The sequence below is a fragment of the Hesperophylax consimilis genome, chromosome 1 (genome assembly GCF_061612785.1).
Source record: "Hesperophylax consimilis isolate HC1 chromosome 1, BYU_Hcon_1.0, whole genome shotgun sequence".
NCBI lineage: Eukaryota > Metazoa > Arthropoda > Insecta > Trichoptera > Limnephilidae > Hesperophylax > Hesperophylax consimilis.
The window spans coordinates 21477230-21501491 of NC_142836.1; the positions used below are offsets into that span (position 1 = coordinate 21477230).

Sequence of the window (24262 nt, forward strand, 5' to 3'; positions counted from 1 at the left end):
CAAACAAACGATTGTATATTTTCATCTCTTCAAGCCACAACACTCGAACAAGCACAGGCCGATCTCACACAGGAGTCGAAACGTTGGTTTTATGTTTTGTAAATTTAAACGGAAAGTCTCCGAAGGATATTAAGTTCAAGGTATCCGCGCGATCTTTTTCATTATTTTCCATATCACCTTTCTCGCCCAAAAACCACCCGCCCCGCGGAATCGTCGTCTCGCGTATTGTTCCCGTAATGTCCCGATCTAAATCTACCCGCGTTATTTTTGCCCGCCCGTCCAACCGCTCGCAGGGCAGCCACCCGAAAAAACTCTCAACAAAACAATAATCGGGCACTACCCTGGCAATCCAAACTTGCACAATTCTTTGACGTTACAATATGTACCACTGTACCATAGGTTTGTCCGGGTCTATTTCAACCCATATACAGCAGTTAAGTGTTATATTAGCAGATATGTGCTTTATTTCAAATAAATCCATTTCAAATGGAAATGCAAAATGCAAAATGGGTATTTTCCATTTTGCATTTTAAATGCTTTTCTAAAAACCATTTTGCATTTTGCATTTTAAATGCTTTTCTCAATGCATTTTCCATTTTAAATGCTTTTTTGCAACATTCTTCCTACTATCTCCACTCATCTTTTTTTCATAAGCCCCAAATATCAGTTGGTCCTCAACCTCGCTATGAGAGATAATTTATATTTGTCAAGTTGCTCCCTGGTAGGAGCCCTGGCAATTGAGTGATACCATTACAAAAAATACTGATTCAAATACTGAACATGGGGCCATGACGCTGTAATATTAAATGTTAGATAGCAGTTTCTATGTTTTTACGTTCGCAACATTAGTCTGTAGTGTCATAATCTGTAGTCGTAGTGTTTTTGGATTTACCATCATGTAATATGTTTGTTCTACATTGATGTCCATTATTAAATGCCAACATTGTTTAAAAATTCTATAATTTCTTCTAACTCAGCAAACTTATTTTGTGGCACCATTTTAATTAAAAATTAATAAAATACTTCGTTTTAACCACTTTTATTGTTTATTACCAACATGTTTCATGAGCAACGCTCACTTCTTCAGGGTTTTTAATTATTTAATTAGATTAAAAACCCTGAAGAAGTGAGCGTTGCTCATGAAACATGTTGGTAATAAACAATAAAAGTGGTTAAAACGAAGTATTTTATTAATTTTTAATTCTATAATTGTTTTGATTGTTTGACCCGAGAAACCATTTTGCATTTTCAATGCATTTTGATAATGGGTATTTTGCATTTTGCATTTGAAATGCTTTTCTAAAAACCATTTTGCATTTTGCATTTTCAAATGGAAAAGTTTTGACCCATTTCCATTTTGCATTTCAAATGGTTTTGGGTACCCATTTTGCACATCTCTGTATATTAGTATAAAAACCAAATCGCCTGATGAACAGTCTTGATTTTTTAACAATTTATCGCCGAGAATAAACCTATATCGCAAAAAGGGGGGTCAATTTTATTGACACTTAAAATTCTTTTCGTGACAATAATTGGCAGTTTCATTTATTAGTTTTATTACGTGACATATTTTCTGACGCCGTCGAATTGATTCGATGAAAAAATCGCGACAAAAATACACATTTTTTATCAGCGGAATTGCGTCAGTCGCCAAGAGAGGGCAAGATTGAATTGAATTGTTTGTTGACAATTTACTAACCTATATTTATACGAGATATTCTCTGATTGGTTCAATCGAAGAGGTTTGGAGGCTCGAATTGGGGTGTGTCCATCACCAATATGTCTATGGCATCACTAAAACAAACAAAAAAATTATACATGCGTAGAGCTGTCGTCATTTCGTACCCACATAATGCGCACAAAGTGTAATGGCAGTAGTTTGGTTTTAATGCGTACTAAATAATTATTTGAATTGTGAATAAATAAATTCGTAATTCATCATAAATATTTTTATTGCGTAGTTCTGTCATGCAGTGACCTTTGAGGGGTCTCTGGAAAGTATTTACTTTTTTATAGAGCGGAGACGGTTTACATATAGTTCCCATGATCACAGGCCATAGGTCCATTGTGATATTACCTATTTTACCCCATTCCTTTGAAAGTCACCCAGTCCCTTTTATAAAGTTCACCAGGGTTGTCATTGGATGTTAGGCTATGTCTACTGGTTCAACTACTCGTTCTACTGGACAATTCACAAGCGAATGCCAAACTCTGTCTGCAGTTTGATGGAAAAAATATTTACCGTCACCCCTATCCCCGCTATCTTGGAGTTACTTTGGACAGGAGCTAGAACTACCGGCAAACACATGGAAACAGTGGGTAAAAAAACTAGGACAATGCTTAACTTAGTTAGCTATCTGGAACTAGTTGGGGATGCGACGCCAACACGCTCAGAACAGCATCCATTGCCCTGGTTTTCTCAACGGCTGAATACTGTGCCCCAGTATGGGCTGGAAGCGCCCACACTTCCATGTTAGACGTTCAGCTTAATACCACAATGCGAACCATCAGCGGGACTTTATAATCTACTCCTCTCCCTTGGCTCCTCTATCAGGCGAGAAATTGCAACAATATAGAACAGTTTATAATAGAAGAACACTGAGGGAATAAAAGCGCAATACCTGCTTGCACGAAGATGTCATCTCCCACCCGACATGCCGCTTGAAGTTCCGAAAGCCCTTCTGGGCGGAAGGAGAGAGGCTCCTCCGATTACCTCTCACCCCAGAAGATAGGTGGCAAACGGCCAACGTGGGAAATGCCCATCTTATACAGGACCCCACCGAGAGACAGCCTGGGTTCTCATTGCCTCGCAAAACCTGGTCCGCCATCAATAGGTTAAGATGCTCCCATAGCTTCTGTGCCCACATGATGCACAGATGGGGCCGTAAAGAGTCGGCGATGTGTGAATGTGGTGCGGTGCAGACCACCGAACATGTGGTCAACGAATGCCCGCTCCATTAATTCCCCGGCGGGATTGATGAGGTTCACATGGCGACGCCTGAGGCCCTAGACTGGCTCGCAGACCTAGATGTCCCTCTCTGAACCCCCCACCATACAAAAGAAGAAGAAGACTGTTTCCACAATGTGTCATTCCAGGCCTCATCTCTCCTCTCCACTCCCCTTTGGTTCTCCGAAGGCCCTACAATGGAAGAGTTCACGGAGGTGACCTCAATTATCCTCTCCACTCCTCCTTGGTTCCCCGAAGGCTCCACGACGGAAGAGTTCACTCCCCCTTTATTCCCTGAAGGACGCAAAGGGGAAGAGTTCACGGAGGTGGCCTCAACTCTTGGCCTCTCCACTCCTCTTGGTTTCCTGAAGTCCCCTTGTCCTAGGTTCCCAGAAGGCTCCACGACGGAACTCTCTAGTAAAGGGTTTTTAAATGCCCACTAATGATTAATTAAAAATAAGTTAATTCCAAATATTTCTGGCTTTCACCCTTGAAAGGTGTTCTAGACCATAATTTCCATTAAAGAGAGAGAGGAAGTGAATTTATGTTTTAATTTTATTAAAATGGACCAAATTCATACTTGTATTGAGGATTGGAGTCGAGTTCAGACCTTGAAAGGATGAGGTGTCGAACGGAGGGGAGGCAATAAAACAAGTTAAACAATAAAATACAAGTTTAATAGTAGCACATTCTTAAGTTTCAGTCTTGTAATTGCTTCACTTTATAATGATTATTGGGAAGAAAACATATTATAAGAAAGCAGAAAATCATCATAATTACCATAGTGAAGTTGTGCAGTGCTCTAACGGAGTGACCCTCTAACTAAAGGTTTCCGGAAACTATTTAATTTAAAATATATATTTTCAAATCTGTTGTTGAACAAATAAATATTAATTCTCTTAGTGAAGGTTTTTTTAAATGACGGCTAATATACTATTTAAAAATTATTCAATAGTGAAACGTTTTATATAAAAATAATTATGGCTAAGCTAACTAGACAACTTAAACTAATCGGTGCTATCAAGTTTGCCTAAAATTAGGCGCAATGGGGAATACCCACTGCGCTTCGATATAATTTTTGCGTTTTACAGATCTTCTCGTCATGTAAAAAATAGTTGACTGAGCGTAGCAAAGCCCTGTTTTAACTCGACCGTTTCGCAGTTCGTCTGTCTCCTTTCAATTCTGTTTTCGAAAATCTGCCGCAATCACTTTATTATTCAAGCAAGCCTTACTTTGACTAGATGGCTAACTTTGTCTCTGGTTTGGTATAGAATAATATATCCAGCGGAGGAATTAAACTCACACTGAGAATAATGGGGAATGCCTATTTATTATTTAAGGATGGGTTGTTTCAAAGAATTCATAAACATTTCAACGTTCATTTTCGGGTTCTGTAAAAGTCCTATTAAAGTTCTGTTGTTATATCGTTACAAGCCAGTTACTTAACAAAACTGAAATAATAACAGAACTCGAAAAGATCTTTCACAGAACTTGAAAAATAACTTGGATATTTGAAGAATTGTTCCAATTCTCTGAAACAACCTGTCCTTAAAATTATTGGTAATACTGTTAAAAACGGGACTGCAAGCCACTTCCTTATAAATTGGTTCATAATAATATCGGAACACGTGTTCATCCAGCTGCTTTTGTCTTAATTTTTAATTTTGTCTTTTATATGAAATGTAAAAGTGTTCGGACATCGTGTAAAGTATTGGTATTTTACTTAAAGTTTATCAGGATACTTATCAACTCGTTCGTTAATGGCCTACAATTCCGTTTTTAACAGGAATACGAATAATTTTATCAGGAAGTTTTGTACGTGCACGAAACCTGGATGGGACCCAGACGCGATGACAACTCAGACACTGACCGTAAACGGCTTAAACGTAAAAGTTAGGTACTTAATCGTGGATGAATCAGCAGTTTTGGTGGTTTTCGAGGAAAATTAATCTGTGTGGGTATTAAAAATTATGATTAAAATTGTTGGGTGCCAGAGGTTGAAGGTTTTTGAAATTTAGATTATAGTCAAAGAAAAATTGAGCTGAACAATTATTAATCTTATGTAAAATTAATGATTAAAACAGAATCGGCGGAGATATGAGAATGGAGTTCGGTTTATTCTGTTCTGCTGTATACAAGCACGGTTGTGGTGTTTTGTACGAAGGGCATGAAGTGAACCTATTGCATTGGCACGGTAGAATAATCTAGATATCGCCTTTTTTCTATCAAAACAACAATAATTAATAAACATCCAATGTTATAGTGAAAGGACCAAAACAAGGCGTGTGGGCATCTACAAAGTTATACAATTAATTACATAAATATTATTTCACGATGGCAATCTCGGCGTGTTGTGATCATGTCAATAAAAGAAATTAAAAAAATTATCTCAAAGGCGACGCCAGAGACAGATTGTCATCTCAGAATATGATATCGGGAAGTTAATATCATTCTTAATATAATGAGTAATCATCAAATGATTACCACTTGCTACGTTAAACATTATATTACCAAAAGATTAGTGCAATTGACAGAGCTATTGCTTGCTGATGTCAAAAGCTGTGCATGCACGAGTACAAGATGATTAATAAAATTACATTAATAAATCATTATCTTATCACGTATATTGTGATTAGTAGGCACCTACTATAATTTGATGTTCATGTAATGTCAATTAGTTATGTGGGTTCTTTTATTTTTAATAAATACAGTTTAACATATACAATGTGGGGAAAAAGTAATGTCATAATGTGAATGTGCCATGATTTTTCCAAATGGCATCAAATGTTATTGTGCTGTGACATTTATGTTGTAGACGGATAGAGATTTAGTTGACGACAAGCAAAGTTACGATACACACCTGAAGAACGCGGAATTATTGTTACTACTTATTTGACCAATTTCCGGTCTGTTGTTTTAACGCAGGTGGGGCAAAAGTAATGTCGTAATGTGAATTGACTGCCATTTTGTTAGAAATTAAAAAATGGGCCCTGTTTTCACGGAAAGTTAATTTGAAGGTTTGCACGAGATGCTCAGCCAAACGCTCAATTTTATGCAGGACGGCGAACAAAGTTAAAACCACAGACCGGAAATTGGTCAAATGAGCAGTAACAATAATTCCGCGTTCTTCGGGTATGTATCATTATATTACTTGTTGACAACTAGATATCTATCGTTCTACAGCATAATTGTCAAAGCACAATGACATTTGAAGCCATTTGCAAAAATTATGGCACATTCACATTATGACACTACTTTTGCCCCACCTTGTAGTATTTGACAAGAATTGATGGCGCTGCGATATTTTAAAAGGTTTTATACGGCAACACCCATGATGGCTCCTAGGAAAATGAATGAAAGTTAAAAAAAAAACACACAAGTTGAAATTTTTTACTAAAGCGGTGTTAAATTAGTAGTACTTTCCGAAAGGAGATTTTTATTTTAAAGAAAGACAAACATTCCCGGGTTACGAATAACCTGACAATATTTGAAAATCTCCTACTACCACCACAGAAAGCGGAAAATGTTGCTTGTGTTGTGATGGAGGACTTAGCCAGCCGAGGAATTGAACACACTACGCCTGGGTGGGACTCAAGCGTGATGTCAACTCGGCCACCGACCATTTTACATCATATTCTAAAAAAATTAAAACATTATCATTATTTAACGCGTTGCAATGAAGATAAATTACAAGAGAGGCAATTTTTATAAATCTAAAATTTGTGTATCAAAACAGCCACGACGTTAAACCAAAGTTAAACAAAACGAACTTCAAACTCAAATATAAAGATATTTGAATTTAAAGTCCAAATTTCAAAGAACATGTGAGGAGCTCGGTCTTTCCATATTAACGAAAAATAATTAGTAGGTACCAGAAGAGTATGTATGCATATTCTTCTGTTATTCCGACTCTTGACATGGGCCGACTCAAGTATGAAAATAACGTTCTAGCTGAAAATCGTTGCATTGATCTGAAACCTCCAAACAGATAGCTGCTCAAATTTGGGAGAGAGGGAGATGCAAACAGATTTCTGCTTTTCAACTATTCACCCAAGGAAATAATTGGCATAAAAAACAGATTTAAAAATATCCATATGAAAATATTTTTTGTCATTACAGACTATTTCACATTAGCTCCACACAGGTGTCCGAGAGGGAAAAAAATCGCTCAGGGTCTATGACATCTTTGGGGATGCTATGTGGAGGATTTTTTAGGAAAAGGAAGGGGAGAAAGTTATGGGTAGGAAAAAAGGTAAGGGTTTGGTAGGAATTTGGGGGTCAATGGGTCCAGGAGTGACCGACCTATGAATCCATCCCTCTTACTGCGGTGCAAAGGATGGGTCGAGAAAGAGTACGGCTGGAGAGGTCAAAAGGTCTCCCTCAACCAGTGTCTCCCGATTCGACCCGCTAAGACCTAGACAAACCTCAGACCATGATGCCAGGCACCCCTACTAAGTCACCAAACGTAGCGAACCAGTTGAGTTGACTTATGGCGAGGGTGTTGGTTATCCAATAAAGGGTTCCCGGGGCTGCGGTACCCACACCTGCGTCCAAATTGATGGACTGTTTAGAAATTCTAGTTTTTGAGGTACTAAGCGATAGGCTATTTTTTAAAATTTGCTCTTGTAGGGAAGTTAAAAGATTTTTTAAAAGATTTTTTTTTATATTGAAAAAAATGCAACAAAAGCGTCTCTGGTGAGAAAATCATGATCCTTAGGTGTTTCACCTGAAGATCATGATTTGAATAAACGCCATTTTTATATTGAAATATTTCAGGAAAGCTTTTAAATAAACTTTTTTATAATGTATTGTACACAATATTCTCATTTTTCTTATTTACCTAATGTAGGCCTTGGTAGTACGTGATTATTACGATTATTTAATTTGTTCTCGTAGTGGAAAAATATAATATACGTAAATAATATGAAAATTATGTGACAAATAACTAGTTAGTGGGCACGTACATCTCTCGGTATGCGATAAGTAGGAATCGATGACTAACTAACATGAATTATAAATTACAAGCATCATTAATAATTCACTATTACTTGCTAATGAACTTAACATTTAAACTCGTGGATTTGAAATATAACGTTATCTATGTAGTTTTGAGATAAATCAGCATTTAAAATAAATCAAAACATTTTATTATAAATGGCAATTAATATATAATTAAAATTTTTTGGTTTTCCCAACATGGTGCCTAAATTTATTGTGTGTGAGCGAGTAATTCACACCTCGCTATACCAAATAGCTCAACACGGCTAATTACCCCTTAATTCAATCAGCACGAATAAAAACGATGTTTAATATTAAAAACCACAGTTAGAAACATGTAATAAATACAAACAATAATAATCATAAAGTTTTCGTAGTTGTCGTTCATTACTTCGACCGTGCAAAAAAACAAATACTGTTCTACCAAAACGTGCAGATTTGCACATTACATCGGCGACCGATAGTTGTGTTAATAATATTGTCTATTCCAAAAGCTTCGTAAGTTCTCCACTCTCGACTCTACGCTAAAAACATCGTTTAGTCAATCAGTTTAGTCAATCTGCGTGAATAATGGGACATTTAATTAGCACGAACGGTCAATAAACAGCATCCTTAAGGAATCTTCGGCGACACGCGACTCAAGTAAACAATACATTAAATGGCAATCCAATCCATTTCTGGTCGGCCGGTGGAGGGGGTTGCCATTATAAATCCCAACGCACATGACTGATATCAACAGTAACCAGTAACACAGCCGCCGGCTAAGGAGTAATAACGCGATAAGTCACTTGTGAAGCCGGCTTGATAACGCTCGGGATTTGAAATTAGAATGATAACCGGTGCAATTGTAACTGTCAAATAGAACAGTTTTTTAAACATTTTTTGTATCTGAAATGGAACAAAATTCTAAAATCAATGTTGTCTCTGCCCTTTCCGAAGCTAGCAAAGCTCGTGCTAAGTGAAGTTTTTATTTTCGAGTTTTCTTTTGGCAGTACTAATTTGGCGCGGAAACTGCACGATACGAAGAATATAACAGTATATCAGTACGAACTAGCCTAGTTTATTATTTTACTCAGTTTATTTACGTGATTTTTTACATAACTTAGTGCTCTGTGATTGTTAACGTTATTTATTTTATTAGTTAGTATCTGTGATAAAACGTCCATAAACTAGTGTATATAAGGACTTCAGTATTTAAAATGGCTGGGTGAGTACTTACTTACATGTGTTTTTATTTTTAAATTTAATTACATATATTTTATGATGCTTACTATTTTTAGCACTGTGTTTAGTTACCAATGAATTTTTTTTCTCAAACATTTTATTCAAATAGATATATTCTCAGATTCATTATCAAATCCATTTGATAATCTGTTTTAAATAATTAAATAAACCGCGGAAAAAATACATTTATTTAATTTGCAATTTTTTGGAAATAAGTAGTATAAAAATAAATACGTGATACGCTCGTGCCCAGTTTATGTGAGCTGGTATATTTGTCTCTACACAATAAAAAAATGTATATTTCCTAATCTTCCTATACTTATATAGTTTTGATACCCGACTTCGCCTTATATTGTAACACTCCTTTTCAGGAGTTCTCTTTATTAGGGATTAGATCTTAAAAATTGAAAATATTGAACAACATGTTCCATAGCTCCTGATAAAAGTAACATTGATCAAATGTCGCATTGTCCTAGAAATTCCCGACAGAAAAATCGGTCCAAATTTCATGACCCCTGAGCTCGCCTTCAACTATATTTTCCTACCTCTTAAAACAGTTTATCACGATTTTGTGCTTAAGATTTATGCTTAGAGTTTGAAATAAATTGTAATAGAAAGTTGTTATATATAAAATATTCTAGGAAATATGCTGACCCGATTAAATCGAGCTTAACAGATAACGCGCAAGCATCTCAACGGCTTGAGTGAAAAACGTTAGATTTGCAATTCATTTAAATATTGTGCTGCGGCGCGATCTATGGCCACCACGTGCGTAATAAGTTCAATTCCGTTCTAATTTTAGCGGAAGAAAGACCAACGAGTCTGCGAAAGCTGCTCAGGTCTGCTGTGAGTTGTTTTTGCTCACCCAAAAGCTCACTTCGAATACCTTACATCTTTTTACTCACCATGATTCTTCCAAGCATATCTTTCATGGTGATTGTTTTCTTAAAATAGTTCGTGAATATTATCTGTGATCCGTGTCGGTATGGGGTGTGAGTCAAACGGCGCCTTGAATGTCTTCAATTTTGTCGCTGTTTATGCTTAAATTTAACTTAACTATAATTTGAATCGCTATTTTCTGTTCGATTTTTCCTGCGATGCATAATGTCACATATCATTGTTGTTCTATTGGCGCGAAAGATACTCGTGATAGATAAAGATAGTCGTACTCCTATTTCTTCTTCCTCGGGTATTATTCTCACCAAGCCCAGATGCGAAATAAATGTTTAAAAACATAGTTTTGTCAAGGACTTCGATGTAGCATTGCGGATTTAGTTTGTTATTTACATACCTGCAATAAATTTGACACTATAAAACATACTAAAAAAAGTGTAATATTCTTCCAATCACTAAGCAAAGAGTTTCAGGATATTGCTTAGTACATTTTCACTTAATAGCGACAATTCAAATAATCATTTCTTTTATGTTTTTGAACAATAAATAAAATACTAAATAAAAATACAGTTAAATTGGTATAAAATTAACTACAATATATAAGTGGGTATAATCATTTTATAATTTTTTTCATATATTAAGTACATATCCTACGAAAAGTGCCGAGACTTTTGGGTTCCTTTAAGGCTTTTGGTAAGGCATTTATTATAAAGTTAGTGACCTAAGTAAAGAGTAAAGGTGACTTTTATAAAATACCCTGTTTTCGTTTTTGAAAGCTTAAAATCTCGGCAACTTCTCGTAGGATAATTGTGAACATTTTCATGGTACATAATATTACTTTGCAGATAATTAGGGAACATATTATTTTTATGCTTTTGAGTCATTGTATGTTGTTTAATTATCATCATATTTAATTTTGTAACATAATTTTAAGTCTAGTAATTTTTTTTTCTTTTCAAAACCATCATCATCCACATATTTTATATAACCTATTTTAATTATTATTTTGTTTTTTAGTTAATTTATTATAATATTTTTTTTATGTAATTTATTAACATGGATTTCGTTACATTGAACAATAATTTAAATGCGGAATTACAATCGAATTTTATTTAAGGCGCGTTGTATTGATATCCATGTTATATTCTCTATGATAACTTGTAACATAAATTTAATACCCATTTTTTTTTTTTTACTTCACAACTTCACTTGAATTCCAAACGATACGTGAAAATTGTAGAAGATGAATATTGCACATTAAAAAAAACTCATCAAATACTAATGTCCTGTCTTATAAAAAAAATCTCAACAAATACTTATGTCCTGTCTTTATTTTTAAAACAATTGCTGGTTTTTAGTTTTCCCACTGCGCTTTTGCATCTCATATAATTAATACTCATCTCATAATGAAAAATATACGTCCATAGAATATTGCAAAGAAAAAAGAGTGCTAAGTTCAAAAAATTCGTTATTATTTATGATGACATAGGGAAAGATTTTTAATTTTTAGTCTAAAACTCGGTTTTTTGTATGAAAATTTCCAGGAAAATTCAGTTTGGCAGTGCACTGCACCGATTTCCTGAAAAACTTCATACAAAAAACCGAATTTTCGAAAAAAAAATTTTTTGGCTACAACGAAATTAATAATACCATTTTTTAAATATTAAAACTCAAAGCTCATCCAAAAGTCACGAGACGCCACTGCCGATGAGAGGTGATAAATGATCTTATCAATTTTTTTTTTAGTGTTCTTATAGTGCCAGTGATAAAATCGCAGGATGATACATGCGAATGCGTACGTCAGCAACAAGTACACGTAATTTAACTTATGTCCCACATGCAAGACAAAAATATTATACATTCTTGTAAAAGTAATGTAATACGCTGTCTATAATTTTTAATACAGTTTTGTATGATTAAACGTCCCCCACATCGTAAAGCGCGCCCCAAAGAAGACAGTCAATAAAGCTTCAATCAAAATTCTCATCATTGTTAGTGAGAAGTCTCAAATTAATGGCAATTGTCTCTGTAAACGATCAATTATTGGTCGCATCGATTAATATCATTGACAATTTTACTGACCGTCTTCTTGCGCTTAGATTACCGGTATATAAAACATTAGTTACCTACCAAACCAAAATATTATTTGATTTTGACCTTGAGGCAATGAGAGTTGACTTTGAATTGATATATTTTTCTAGACAAATTGAACTTTGTGGCGGCTCGTGACTTTTGTGTGTAGTACTAAGTTTGAAAAATTCCACTTTATTTATGTTGTTTGGTCCAAAACATTTTTTTTTTCGAAAATTCTGTTTTTTTGTACAAAGATTTTCCGGAAACCGGTCCCACAGCGCACTGTCAAATAGAAATTTATTAAAAATATCCATACAAAAAATCGATTTTTACCACAACATTATTTTAAATATTAGCATTCCAATACACAATATAATACACCCAAAAGTCACGAGTCGCTACTGGTTCTGATTCGTAGATCCGTAGATACTGAACAGATAGATAACAGGCATATAATTTAAATTGACTTAAAAGAAAACTGATTTCACCAATTCGCATAACACCTTTCGACAACTAGGCCCAAGAGAAACCAAAGGAATTGTTTTGTATGCAAAAAAGAAAATGTGGATTTGAGAAGGTTTTATCAATTAAGCCCAAAGTAAGCGAAAACTGGCCTTACTTCAGGCACATCTGACACTCCGATGCCCCCAAAACACAAATTAAATTTTCTTATTTTTTGGACGATACTTTTTGTGGAGTCATCGCTAGGCTATCATTCTAATTTCATGTAACTTGTACGTGTCAGTATGTGCGTTCATCTACGTTAAGATAATTGGCGTTTGTTTGGCCTGAAAACATTCTCCCTTAACAAGCCGACTTGGTAACCGGTTTCCTTTGCCCGTGTGGGGCTGTCCGGAGTAAATAGCGTTTTCACGTTAAACAGTGAATTATTACGGATAAATGTTATTTGGGCGAATGATGTAAGAAAATTATGAGGTCGGAAAAGAACCCAAATAATAATAACTTAGCAACCCTTGCGACAACTCTAATGCTTACGTGGTTACATCCATAATAGTGAAATCTTTGTATTTTAAATAATTTAACAACGCTAAATCTAGCAATTAAAAAAATAAAGTGTTAAACGTTATCATTACTTTTTGGGAAAATAAATTTATTATATTTTTATTGGATCCCTATAAAATATTTAATACGCGTTTAAATCCGCGATTTTTGTATGTAAATTGTTTTTTGCGTACATATTTGCATTAGAGAAACACCTATCATATAAAAAGGTTATTGTCTCGACCGGTATTTGAAAGTCGCGATCTTACGCTAACCGAGCGTCTGTTTTATTCACGGAATTAATACGTGGTACATAATATTGTACTGTTTGAATGCATAATTTTTAAATTATTGCTTAAAGTATTAACATTTTTAAAGGCTTCCCCACCGGCCTGACCGTTTGAAAGTTAGTCCTACAGGTCGGGAGATAAAACAGTACATATAGTATATTGTCGATGTCGAAGCTAATCATAGAGAACATAAAAATGAACCACGATATCTGGATTTAAAGACCCATTCACAAATTAATTCAAAGAATTGTGCAGCTTTGTACACATCAAAGTAAGTTTGAGAAGCGCAAAATATGTTTCGACTATTTGAGTACTTGTAATCCTATCTGGTAAAATAGTAGGTAATATAATACAAAAAATAAAAGAATCCAAAAAGGATTTTTTAATGTGATGCACCACGTCGTGTAAGATTTGGAATCGGGCCGCTAACAATAACACTCCTTAAGTAGATGGCGATAAAATTTAAATTTCCAGTCGTCTGTTTTGATCTATGCAAGAACAAAACATCGCCAAAAGATGTGTTAAATTTGATTTGGCGAAGTTTAGGAACAAATATACAATTTTTTTATGATTATTTTCTAAAGAAACTTAATTTTCTATATGATACATTAAAATCATAACCGAAGAGGTTCGTAAGCAGAAGGTTTTGAACTTTGAAGCATATTTTACAGGCCTGATACTTTATTTTTTTCTGGGCTTATAAAAAGACATAAAAAATACTCGATTTTGTCAAATTTGTATATATTTTTAAGCGATCTAATTGTCAAAATAAAACACAATATGTTTCGTTACTTCGTAGCCTTTTTATAATCTACGTTTCACGTTAATTTAATTATTTTATGAAAATAGTCTTTTCTCAAGTTATTCTTTAAAATATTAAGACGAATTATTTGTTTGCGCCCCCACATACCCAGTATAAATATGCAGATTATACACTTATGAACGCGTTGATTATGACGTACGTTACGTTTAACCTTAATGAAATTGTCTAATTTTCTATCGAGGTAAACTATTTTTGGTAAGCATAAAGTGTAGCGTGAGTTTATTAATTCAACAGGTTACGGAATTATTCCTGAAGAAACTACATTGAATTGAAATAGGGTGTTATTGATTGTGGATAAAGACAAGGTTACGAACTTGCACTGTGTGTTTTTCGCTGGTACACATGAAATATAAATTAGTTGCAGGCAGGTAATTTATCTTATAGGAAAGCAATATCGTTTCTACTTTTACCTTTCTGTGAGGAGAAAATAACAAGAGAAAAGCTTACAAGAATTGATGTTATTTTTGCGAGTATTTAAATTATCATATACAATAAATCTGATTTCCTTCTGAAGTACTGGGCGTCTTGTATAGGGCTTACATACTGCTCAATAGTGACCAGCTGCCAACCTTTACAAATCTTAAGAATTTGGGAGCCACCTCTTGGCTGGAGCCCCGAAATTCTTAATAAACCTACTTGATTCTGTGCAAAGAGTCTGTCTGATCCTAATCCACAGACACAATGTAGGTACTATAAGTAACTAGCAGCATTGATCCCCTGTGCAACGGTGCACGTACGCGAAACTGGATGGACACGAGTGGAACACCCGTTAACGGTTGGTGTTGGCTTCATGAGAACGGGTCGTTTCTTCGACTCGTTTTGTGTATGTGGAAAGAGCTACCGGCATCTGTTTTTCCTTCTCAAGACCCGCTGGTCCCTACCTTAACCCTCCACCCAACGCTATCCTACCGGATGGTGATATAATTCACTTATCTTTGACAGACAGACACTGTCTTCTACAGACAGGGACTCTCTTGTGATGGGTCGCATAAAAATATGTATATGTATATATAATTTAGGTACACGTTTCAGGCAAAGCCCGGAAAAAATAAGTAAATGACGTAGGTACTACCTCTCTTTTTTAGTTTTATTATGAAAACTACCCTTACTGAAATAAGGCCGCTTTGCCGATACAAGTATTTATGAAATCATCTTTATTGTGGTTTACGTGATAGGTATTTGACAAATTCTTTAAACTTATTGATTAATTCTTTAAACACAATTTTCATTCTTTCTTCGATTATTATTTGTGATACATTACACTTTATTAAAACTTATTTTTAAATATGTCAATATTTACGTAGTTATGGATTATTACTATGAGTAAGTTAATATGATAGTAAGTTATTTGGAGGTGATTAAAGACTTACCTTGGTAGTAAACTCTATTTTGTGTACTAACTTACAGATTTAACATGTCCCTAACAAGTAGGAACTATAAAAAAATTATTTTAATTTTATTATTATTTAAAAATTTTGTGGTTGACCTCATTTACTAAATTTACGGATCAATTACAACCTTCATGAAAAATAACTTAAATATGACAATACTTTTCTGCACTTGAAATATATTTTTGCATTTACTAGTACTTACGTAACCTATGATTTTACCACTCATCTCAACGATGCAACGCCTCAGAAAAATAATAGCATTAGATTAATATTATATCCAGAAATGCATTCGATTTTTTGCAATAAAATTGACATTCAGATTAATAGACGAGCCAAACTTTACTTTCCTGCGCAAGATCTGGTTATTTCAATGTACGCTCTTCGGTGGTCAAAGTAAGGCTGTTGTCGTAGTTTATTCAAAGCATTCTCGAACCCTATTTGAAGGAAAAATACGGGCACGTGGTTGGCTCTACGAGTAGCTCTTCGAAATGACACCCAGATTTCATGTTAGGCAAGTCCGTTAATTTGAATGTCTATGAGATTCTTGAACTTGATGAGAACCTGAAAAAAAGATATCTAAATCAAATGATTTGAACTTATTATAACTGTCCTCGAATTTTTCTCGTATTAATTTTAGGTTAACCTACGATTTTATCAATTACCTGTTTTTTGCGAACAACGCCTCGGATAAAATTAATATCAAGATTGAAATAAAATTACAGCCCTAAAACTGTATGCAATAAGTTTGAGATTGTTAAACTTGACACGATGTGAGCCATTTAAGGCTGACATGTTGACCTCAGCGGGCCGCGGAAACGTACAGTGATAAATTCACTGGCCACAAGGATTTTGTCCGTTTATAAGTTATCTCTATTTCATTGACTCTGCGATTCTGATAATTTATTAAATGATAGAGTTTTATAAAAATATTGCTTCTCTGGGAAAAAATGTCACTATTCGTACTAATCGAATGAAAATATAGCACCGCTTGAAAGTATATCCGCTAGACGCAGTTCATTGAAGCCACGCACTTGTAGTTACGTATTTTCACTAGATATATTAATTCATGTAAGCTTCTATCAAATATTCGAACAAATTAAAAACGCATTTCGAACAAAATAATTTCATTCAATAATTTTGGTACCTACTTTATTGTTTGTCTGATATCTGTAAGATTAAGAGTTCCTATTTTGAAAATTAAAAGTTTATTGAACTTGAAAAATATTACGCATTACGCAGGAATATTTCACATTACTTTACAAAACAGAACAACCGCAATTAGTATGTTTAATTACCATTCGCTTTTAAATGGTATTATTGATTCACCTACTCTACTGCAACTCATTCCCTTCAATATTCCCTCGCACAGACTCAGAAATAATGAACTGCTCTTCCTCAACCATCATTCGACAAATTTTGGATATTATTTACCATTGTCCAGAATGTGTAGACTGGTCAACTCAAGTTAAAACCTTAACTTTTTTGGGATAAGTCTGAATGGTTTTTGCCGGTCGCTAAACAAGTGACGGAATATTATAAGTGTCCCGTGGTCCTGACCCACGGCGTAGTCTTGACTTGATTCGACTTGTCACTTTATTTTCTTATATCTGCCTTATGTCTTTGCTTTCATGTACCTTTGTCTACTCCTGTATTTTTCGTTTTACTGTATTCGTGTTATTATTTTGTAATTTGGACGATGTCCGTTAATAAATAAATAAATTCGAGTACATTTTTATTACATTAACCCCGGAAAGAATGTTCTGAGAAGGAAAATGGAATGAGGGTTGTAGGTTTTTCAGAAATTGCAACACACCCAATAAATAAAAATCACTATTTTAATAAATCCTCGCTACACAGAAATTGGATAGGCTTACGTTTGAACAATCTAGAAGCTCTGCAAATAAAACAATCGCTAAAAATAAATAAAACCAATTTACTAAATAAGCAATTAGACTTGTCAAATAGCCTCATTTTAAACATATTCCCCTCCCCTCCACCTACTTTAACCCACATCCCCCTCACCCCCTCCCCTCAACGCCAAAATTGATGTTCTCTCACCCTCTTCTATAACTCTATTACTCTCTACTGTATCTCTATTATAGATTTAATATGTTTTTATATAAAACACTGATTAAGGTTCAGGGTAAACCGACACAGGTCGGTTTTATATATAAAAAATATATACAATAAAGTGGTTTTAAAAACAAAGTTATTTTATTATTATTATTATTAAATATTTTAGTGGTAAGGTCCTATTTTTATTAATCTTAAATATAAATAACTTATGTCCGTAGGGATCCTTCCAGAAACATTTTCGATTTTAGTAATACGTTCATCGGAAATAATTAAAATGTGAGCGTCGAGCGAACCCCCGTTATTAGAGCCTTATATGTTTTTTTTCATATATTTATGGATTTCGTGAACTGTCGTGTTCTATATATTAGTCCCAGAGAGAAGACGTATGCACGTCATCGACGATCGTCCTCTTCATTCTCATAAATCTGCATGAAAACGAAAAAGATAAATAATCTATTGGATGAGTAAATGTTTTTGTTGGGTAGAAATGGTATTTTAAATGAAATAAATTGGTTCTTTATTTCTAAATCAAATCTGAATTTGTTGGAGTTATATGCCACCTGCCATCGTGTGAAAAATGTTAAACTGTTAAATTATGAATAAATACGTAGTAATTTACTTCATATAATCACACTTTTATTCCATTGATCACTTCTCATTGAGATCTTTTCGTTTTCATACCGCAGTTATACTAATCAACAATAATAATATTTAATCTATGTAGTATAGGTAATAATCGGATGTTATATATATATATATATATATGTAATTGACTTATTTTAAATAAGTTGGTGACTTCAATAAACATAACATATTAAAAGTACAAGCCATTTAAATAGTGTGTTATACTTTGTACATATGTTCTAAAAATAAATACAAATTTGTCCCTTAAAATTGTAGTGGTACGCCACTACTTGATTCGAACGGCATTCTAGAAGTTTCGGCTTTTTCCAAACAAGCTTCTTGGATGTTCTTTTAATTTTAGTTTGGCAATATATACATAGCAACCAAAATGTTCGAGAAGCTTCTTCACCTTATAAAAGCGGCAGCGTGAAGGAACTCGTCATTCCAGAAAATTCAACCCCCACTCCAAAAAAGCCATTTATGCCGACGACACGGCCCTTCTGGCGCAATACAGCTCTCTCAGGATGATAACTTACCGACTCCAACAAGACATCAACAAACTCCAAGACTGGTATGACAAGTGGCGCATCGATGTGAACCCCTCCAAAAGTGTAGCGGTTTTCTTCTCCCATAGAAAGAACCGGTGCACCCCTTGGAGGGCTGTAACTCTTCACGGCCAAGTCATACCATGGCACAACACCGCCAAATATCTTGGAGTGACCCTTGACAAAAAACTTTCCTGGACCGCCCACATTTCAGAAACGCTTAACAAGGCCAGGAAAACCTCTAGTGCCCTCTACCCCCTCCTTCATGCAAACTCAAAAACCTCTCTTTACAATAAACTCACCATCTACCGCGCTAAAATCAGACCTATCATCACCTACGCCTCCCCCATCTGGGCCACGGGGAACACCAAACGTCTGGAACAATTCCAAAATGCAACGCTCAGACGATACACCAAAAGTCCATGGTTTGTCAGAAACTCGATAATAAATTCAGGCACAAAAATCCCCCCACTTAGGAAACACATAGTCGATCTGGCCAAAACTTTCTTGAGCAACCTAGCATCAAACCCCAACCCCAGCATCTCTAGCCTGGGTAAACCCAACCCAAGCGACACCCTCTCCAAATACCCATACCCCATCTCCATTCTACTCCCCCCCTAATGTGCGGGCTTAAAACAATATATTTTTAAAAATAAATAAATAAATCATACATACCAAAATACAAAACAACTAGTATTGTACAAAAAAAATAGTACCCCCGCCTTAAAATTAAAATAAAAAAAACAATCTCACATCACTCAGTCGCGTAAAGGCAGCCCGCACATAGGGCACAAAATCACCCCCTCCAGGTACCTGCGCACTTCAGACAACGAGAAAAAAAGCTCCTAACAAGAGACTTTGCACCTCGGAAAAAATAAATAAAAAAATCCATTAGATATCAACTCGTCAGTCAGTCAGTCATCAATCCGATGTCAGTTTACAAGGATCAACGAGTGATAATCCTCGCACCTTATTTGCGCGAAGGACAATATTCCCGGCTTCGCCCGTATTCATCATGGACTCCATCGGGACATCATCCTAGCGCCTTGACCACCGTCCCTGGCCAGCGCTACAACGGATTACAGCGCCCTGGTTCCAGCGACTCTGACCAGCGCTTCATCCACGCACCATGACCACCACGAGGACATGCAGCATCCTCACTGATCTACGCAGCTCCCGCTCAACCGCTTACAAGGTCTACCGCACCTTCGGCCTTCCCGTCAGCACTAGAGTACTGATTGCCAAGATCGCCAGTGCCTGACAGTCAACGAGTCTAGTCACCAGCGCCCGGCGTCGACTTACTGACCCGGGCTTGACCAGCCATCACAGCCAGCATCCGGAGAATACAACATCAGTCCCATGTCAACTCACATCACGGCAAACTGACTCACCAATAAAACACTGTTACCTTCACGACACGTCTTTCATTTCGTGCCTCCTCACCAGATCCCCAAAAAATTAAAGTTATATCTTATGTCAAGACTGCACAAGAGTCCCAATTGCCCGGAGCCAGTGGGTCTATGGCACCCCCGTGTTATGTATTGAGGATGAAGGGAGTGGGGAAGGGAAAGAGATGATAAAAGTTTGGGAAGTACTATTCAGATCTGCTCCAAATCTTCAATCTGCTTCAAAATTTCCAAAAATGTATTGAATGTGATTGGAATATCTCATAAGTCTTATAGTCCAGTCAAGATGTACATCCGTGCTTGCAAAAGGTCCAGTCATTCTGAATTTTTTATATGTTGTTAGGACCTAAACCAGTATTAAAAAAAAAATTTTGCAACTTCGAAAGTGCTGTGCGAGCGGCGGTGGACCTAAAAAACCAGGAAATTTTCGGATTTTTTTCAGTTTTTGCTCAATATCTCAGTAAAGGAAGGGTCTGACCGGTGTAGTCGGCAAACATACTTTTAAAGAAGACTAAATTTTCTATAATTTGAAACCAAAGCTATATAAAGCTATTGGTTTTCAAGATACAGTTCTTCAAAAATAGGCAATTTTTTCCAAAAAGTGAAATTTTTTCGAAATGGTCACTTATTTTGTAAAATAATTTCTAAAATACGCATCTCACGTCAAATATTGTATGAAATAAAGTTGTTGTAAATTTAATAAGCTTTTATTTGATACTAGATTGATATCTGTACACTAAACGGTTCTCTCAAAATTGGCAGATAACCAAAAACAGTCATAAGTGGGTTTTGGGTGAAATGCAAATAAACTGTTCTCGCGTATTTTTATGGTTTTATTGTGCTGTGAAGTAAATCCATTAATCATCGTGGGTTTATCCTAGGGTTATAATATAATTACAACTATTTCAAATTTCAAGTACCCATTAGTACCTTTACCCATGGGTACCCATATGAATGTAGACTAAACGGTTCTATCAAAAATGGCAGATAACCAAAAACAGTCATAAGTGGATTTTGGGTGAAATGCAAATAAACTGTTCTCACGTCCTTTTATGGTTTTATTTATCAAACAGTTAACAGATTTTTGATGAAAAAAAGAAAAGATATTACATCTATCGGGAATTACGTCATCTCCAAACATTGTTTTATATACCTACATACCAAAATGCTTGTACAAACATCATGGTATCTACTATAAGGACAAATTACATGTACACAAAAAAATAAAACTAATATAAATCATGTAGGTATTGTGTCTTGGTTGCCAAATCATGTTTTTCTTTTTATCTTAGCTGGGAGAGGCGCCCAGTCTGTAGTCGGGTCATATTCATCGTCCGAGCATTTCAGCTCCACATCCGTCACGTTAATGCAAAATTTGCCACCGCATGACTGACAGAGGACTGAGCAGTGGAGCCCAGCCTTTCTACACGAGCAGCTCCCAGAGCATCCTTTATTGCATTTACACGAAATTTTTTGCAAAAGGGCAGGAGGTGCGGGATCCATCGTCGTGGGGATGGGGGTGAGTCCTTGAGAAGACAGCTTCCACCCCCATTCAGTGGGATTCAAGTTGACTCCCCGCCACCTCTGCAATTGGAGGTAGCTAGCACCTTGCTGCATGGTGGCCTGCAGCATCTTCCGTCGGTGGCAAACGGGCAAGGTTTATGTTTGTTGAAGTGACAAACGTCTTATACCTCAGGAAATCCAAAGTATCCCTCGCGATGTCACCCCCATATAGAGCCACGAAGCACTTGATGCCTGCTTCACTCACGGCTTGTGGGGTAGAGTCTGGCCGAAGGAAGACCTCCACTTGCTCAGCAAGTGGTTCACTCTTGCTCAGAAGTGTGCTGATTTCGGTCTTTCCTTGGCCAAACGGTGCTGAGGTGGTATCGCACCCGGCAAACGCGTGGGTAAATAGTACCGTTCCTGGTAATTGTCGGGAGTCCTGGTTGTTGTAGGAGGTCGTAGAGTAGTGACAGCAACCAGCTTCACCCTTCGTGCTCTTCTGAAGATAGACGTTTGTCTCTTCTGAAGATAGACGTTAGGTCTCATGTCTACATGCTGCTCTCCAGTATGACATGATAAGCTGCAAAAACTTTCCAGTTCTTCACAAATGTTCAACATAAACACCATTCCTGTGCCAGAACACTTTCGGAGATTCCTCTTCCTTGGGTCAACCCACCGTAGGTTTTCATGGATCGCATCAGCTTCTGCTCAATTGTTAGGTCTGACCACAACACAGACCAAAACTTGTCAGACCGGCAAATGGTGAAGGATCCTTTTGTGAACATGTCGTATTCACTTTTATCCATCCGATCTTATAGAGCCATCATATCCTGAAGATAGAGGTCCGCGCTCTTAGCATACAAAAAATGTCCAGCTGTGTGGAAAAAATGTAGCATCTTGTGGACAGTGTAAAAATGAAGGTTCCAATCACCAGCACGCTCTGCCTGGATGAATAGTTTTATCAAAGTGGTCATACGAAAGTATTGGACTGACAACTGTGATGTTGGACCATTCGCTTCAATTTTCTCCAAGGCACTTTTAAATTTTGCCCTTAGTATTTGGTAGGTATCAATTTCTTCTGCTGATATAGTGAGAGACCTTTCAGTGTCTCGCAGCAATTTTTCAGTCTCGTCTCGCTCCTCAGGAGTTATGTCAACCTCATAAAAAACAATGCTGGCCAGTGTGAGGTTTGCCCAAATGTGGGCTCGAACAGCTCGTGAATATGCGTGCCCATTCATATGGGTACCCATGGGTATAGGTACTAATGGGTACTTGAAATTTGAAATAGTCGTAATTATATTATAACCCTAGGATAAACCCACGATGATTAATGGATTTACTTCACAGCACAATAAAACTATAAAAAGACGCGAGAACAGTTTATTTGCATTTCACCCAAAACCCACTTATGACTGTTTTTGGTTATCTGCCAATTTTGAGAGAACCGTTTAGTGTACAGATATCAATCTAGTATCAAATAAAAGCTTATTAAATTTACAACAACTTTATTTCATACAATATTTGACGTGAGATGCGTATTTTAGAAATTATTTTACAAAATAAGTGACCATTTCGAAAAAATTTCACTTTTTGGAAAAAATTGCCTATTTTTGAAGAACTGTATCTTGAAAACCAATAGCTTTATATAGCTTGCTTTGGTTTCAAATTATAGAAAATTTAGTCTTCTTTAAAAGTATGTCTGTCGACTACACCGGTCAGACCCTTCCTTTACTGAGATATTGAGCAAAAACTGAAAAAAATCCGAAAATTTCCTGGTTTTTTAGGTCCACCGCCGCTCGCACAGCACTTTCGAAGTTGCAAAAATTTTTTTTTAATACTGGTTTAGGTCCTAACAACATATAAAAAATTCAGAATGACTGGACCTTTTGCAAGCACAACCCCCTTTTCATGTTTAACTTGACTGGACTATTAGGGGAACCTACGTTTTGTTGTCTTTTACTGAAATATACGCATGCGAGTTATATATTTTTGAAGTGAAACTTCTTTAGGCGCGTAATGGATTTTCGATGGACGGAGTAAAACCGAGTCAGGATCGACACGAAAATGCGGGTACCCCCACCACCGCTCACCGTTCACTGTCCCTCTCTCACTATATGCGCTTGTTGAGGTGGGGGAGCCGCTCACGAACGTTCTCTCTCTTCTCTTCTTTCCTCTCTCTCAGACACCAGCGAACTGCGCCACGCCAAGCATCAGCTGCTTGGTTAGTATACTGCGTCGTGAGTGTAATACGAGTGAAATACGTAATTGATTGTGGTTCATACGGTTTAACAAAAGAAGTTTCACTTCTGTCTTGCGTAGGCTTGACACACCCACTTTTTTGCTTCCAAATACGTGGCCCAAAGTCATTATTATTTATTAGGATTGAGAAGTTTTAAAATTGATTGTATATCATTGAGAATAATAAAGTATTTAATATATATACTTTATATATTCGTTTTGAATATA

The 24262-nt window shown here is 36.0% G+C and overlaps 1 protein-coding gene across 1 annotated transcript in view; it reads left to right on the forward strand.

Moving 5' to 3' along the window:
* The first annotated feature begins 8694 nt into the window (after window positions 1-8694).
* LOC149426436 (facilitated trehalose transporter Tret1-like) overlaps window positions 8695-24262 on the forward strand; it is a 72667-nt gene continuing 57099 nt past the window's right edge. Inside the window, exon 1 of the mRNA XM_089636937.1 lies at window positions 8695-9152. Within this exon, the coding sequence (XP_089493063.1) occupies window positions 9145-9152 (8 nt within the window). The 5' untranslated portion in view covers window positions 8695-9144. The remainder of the gene's footprint in view (window positions 9153-24262) is intronic.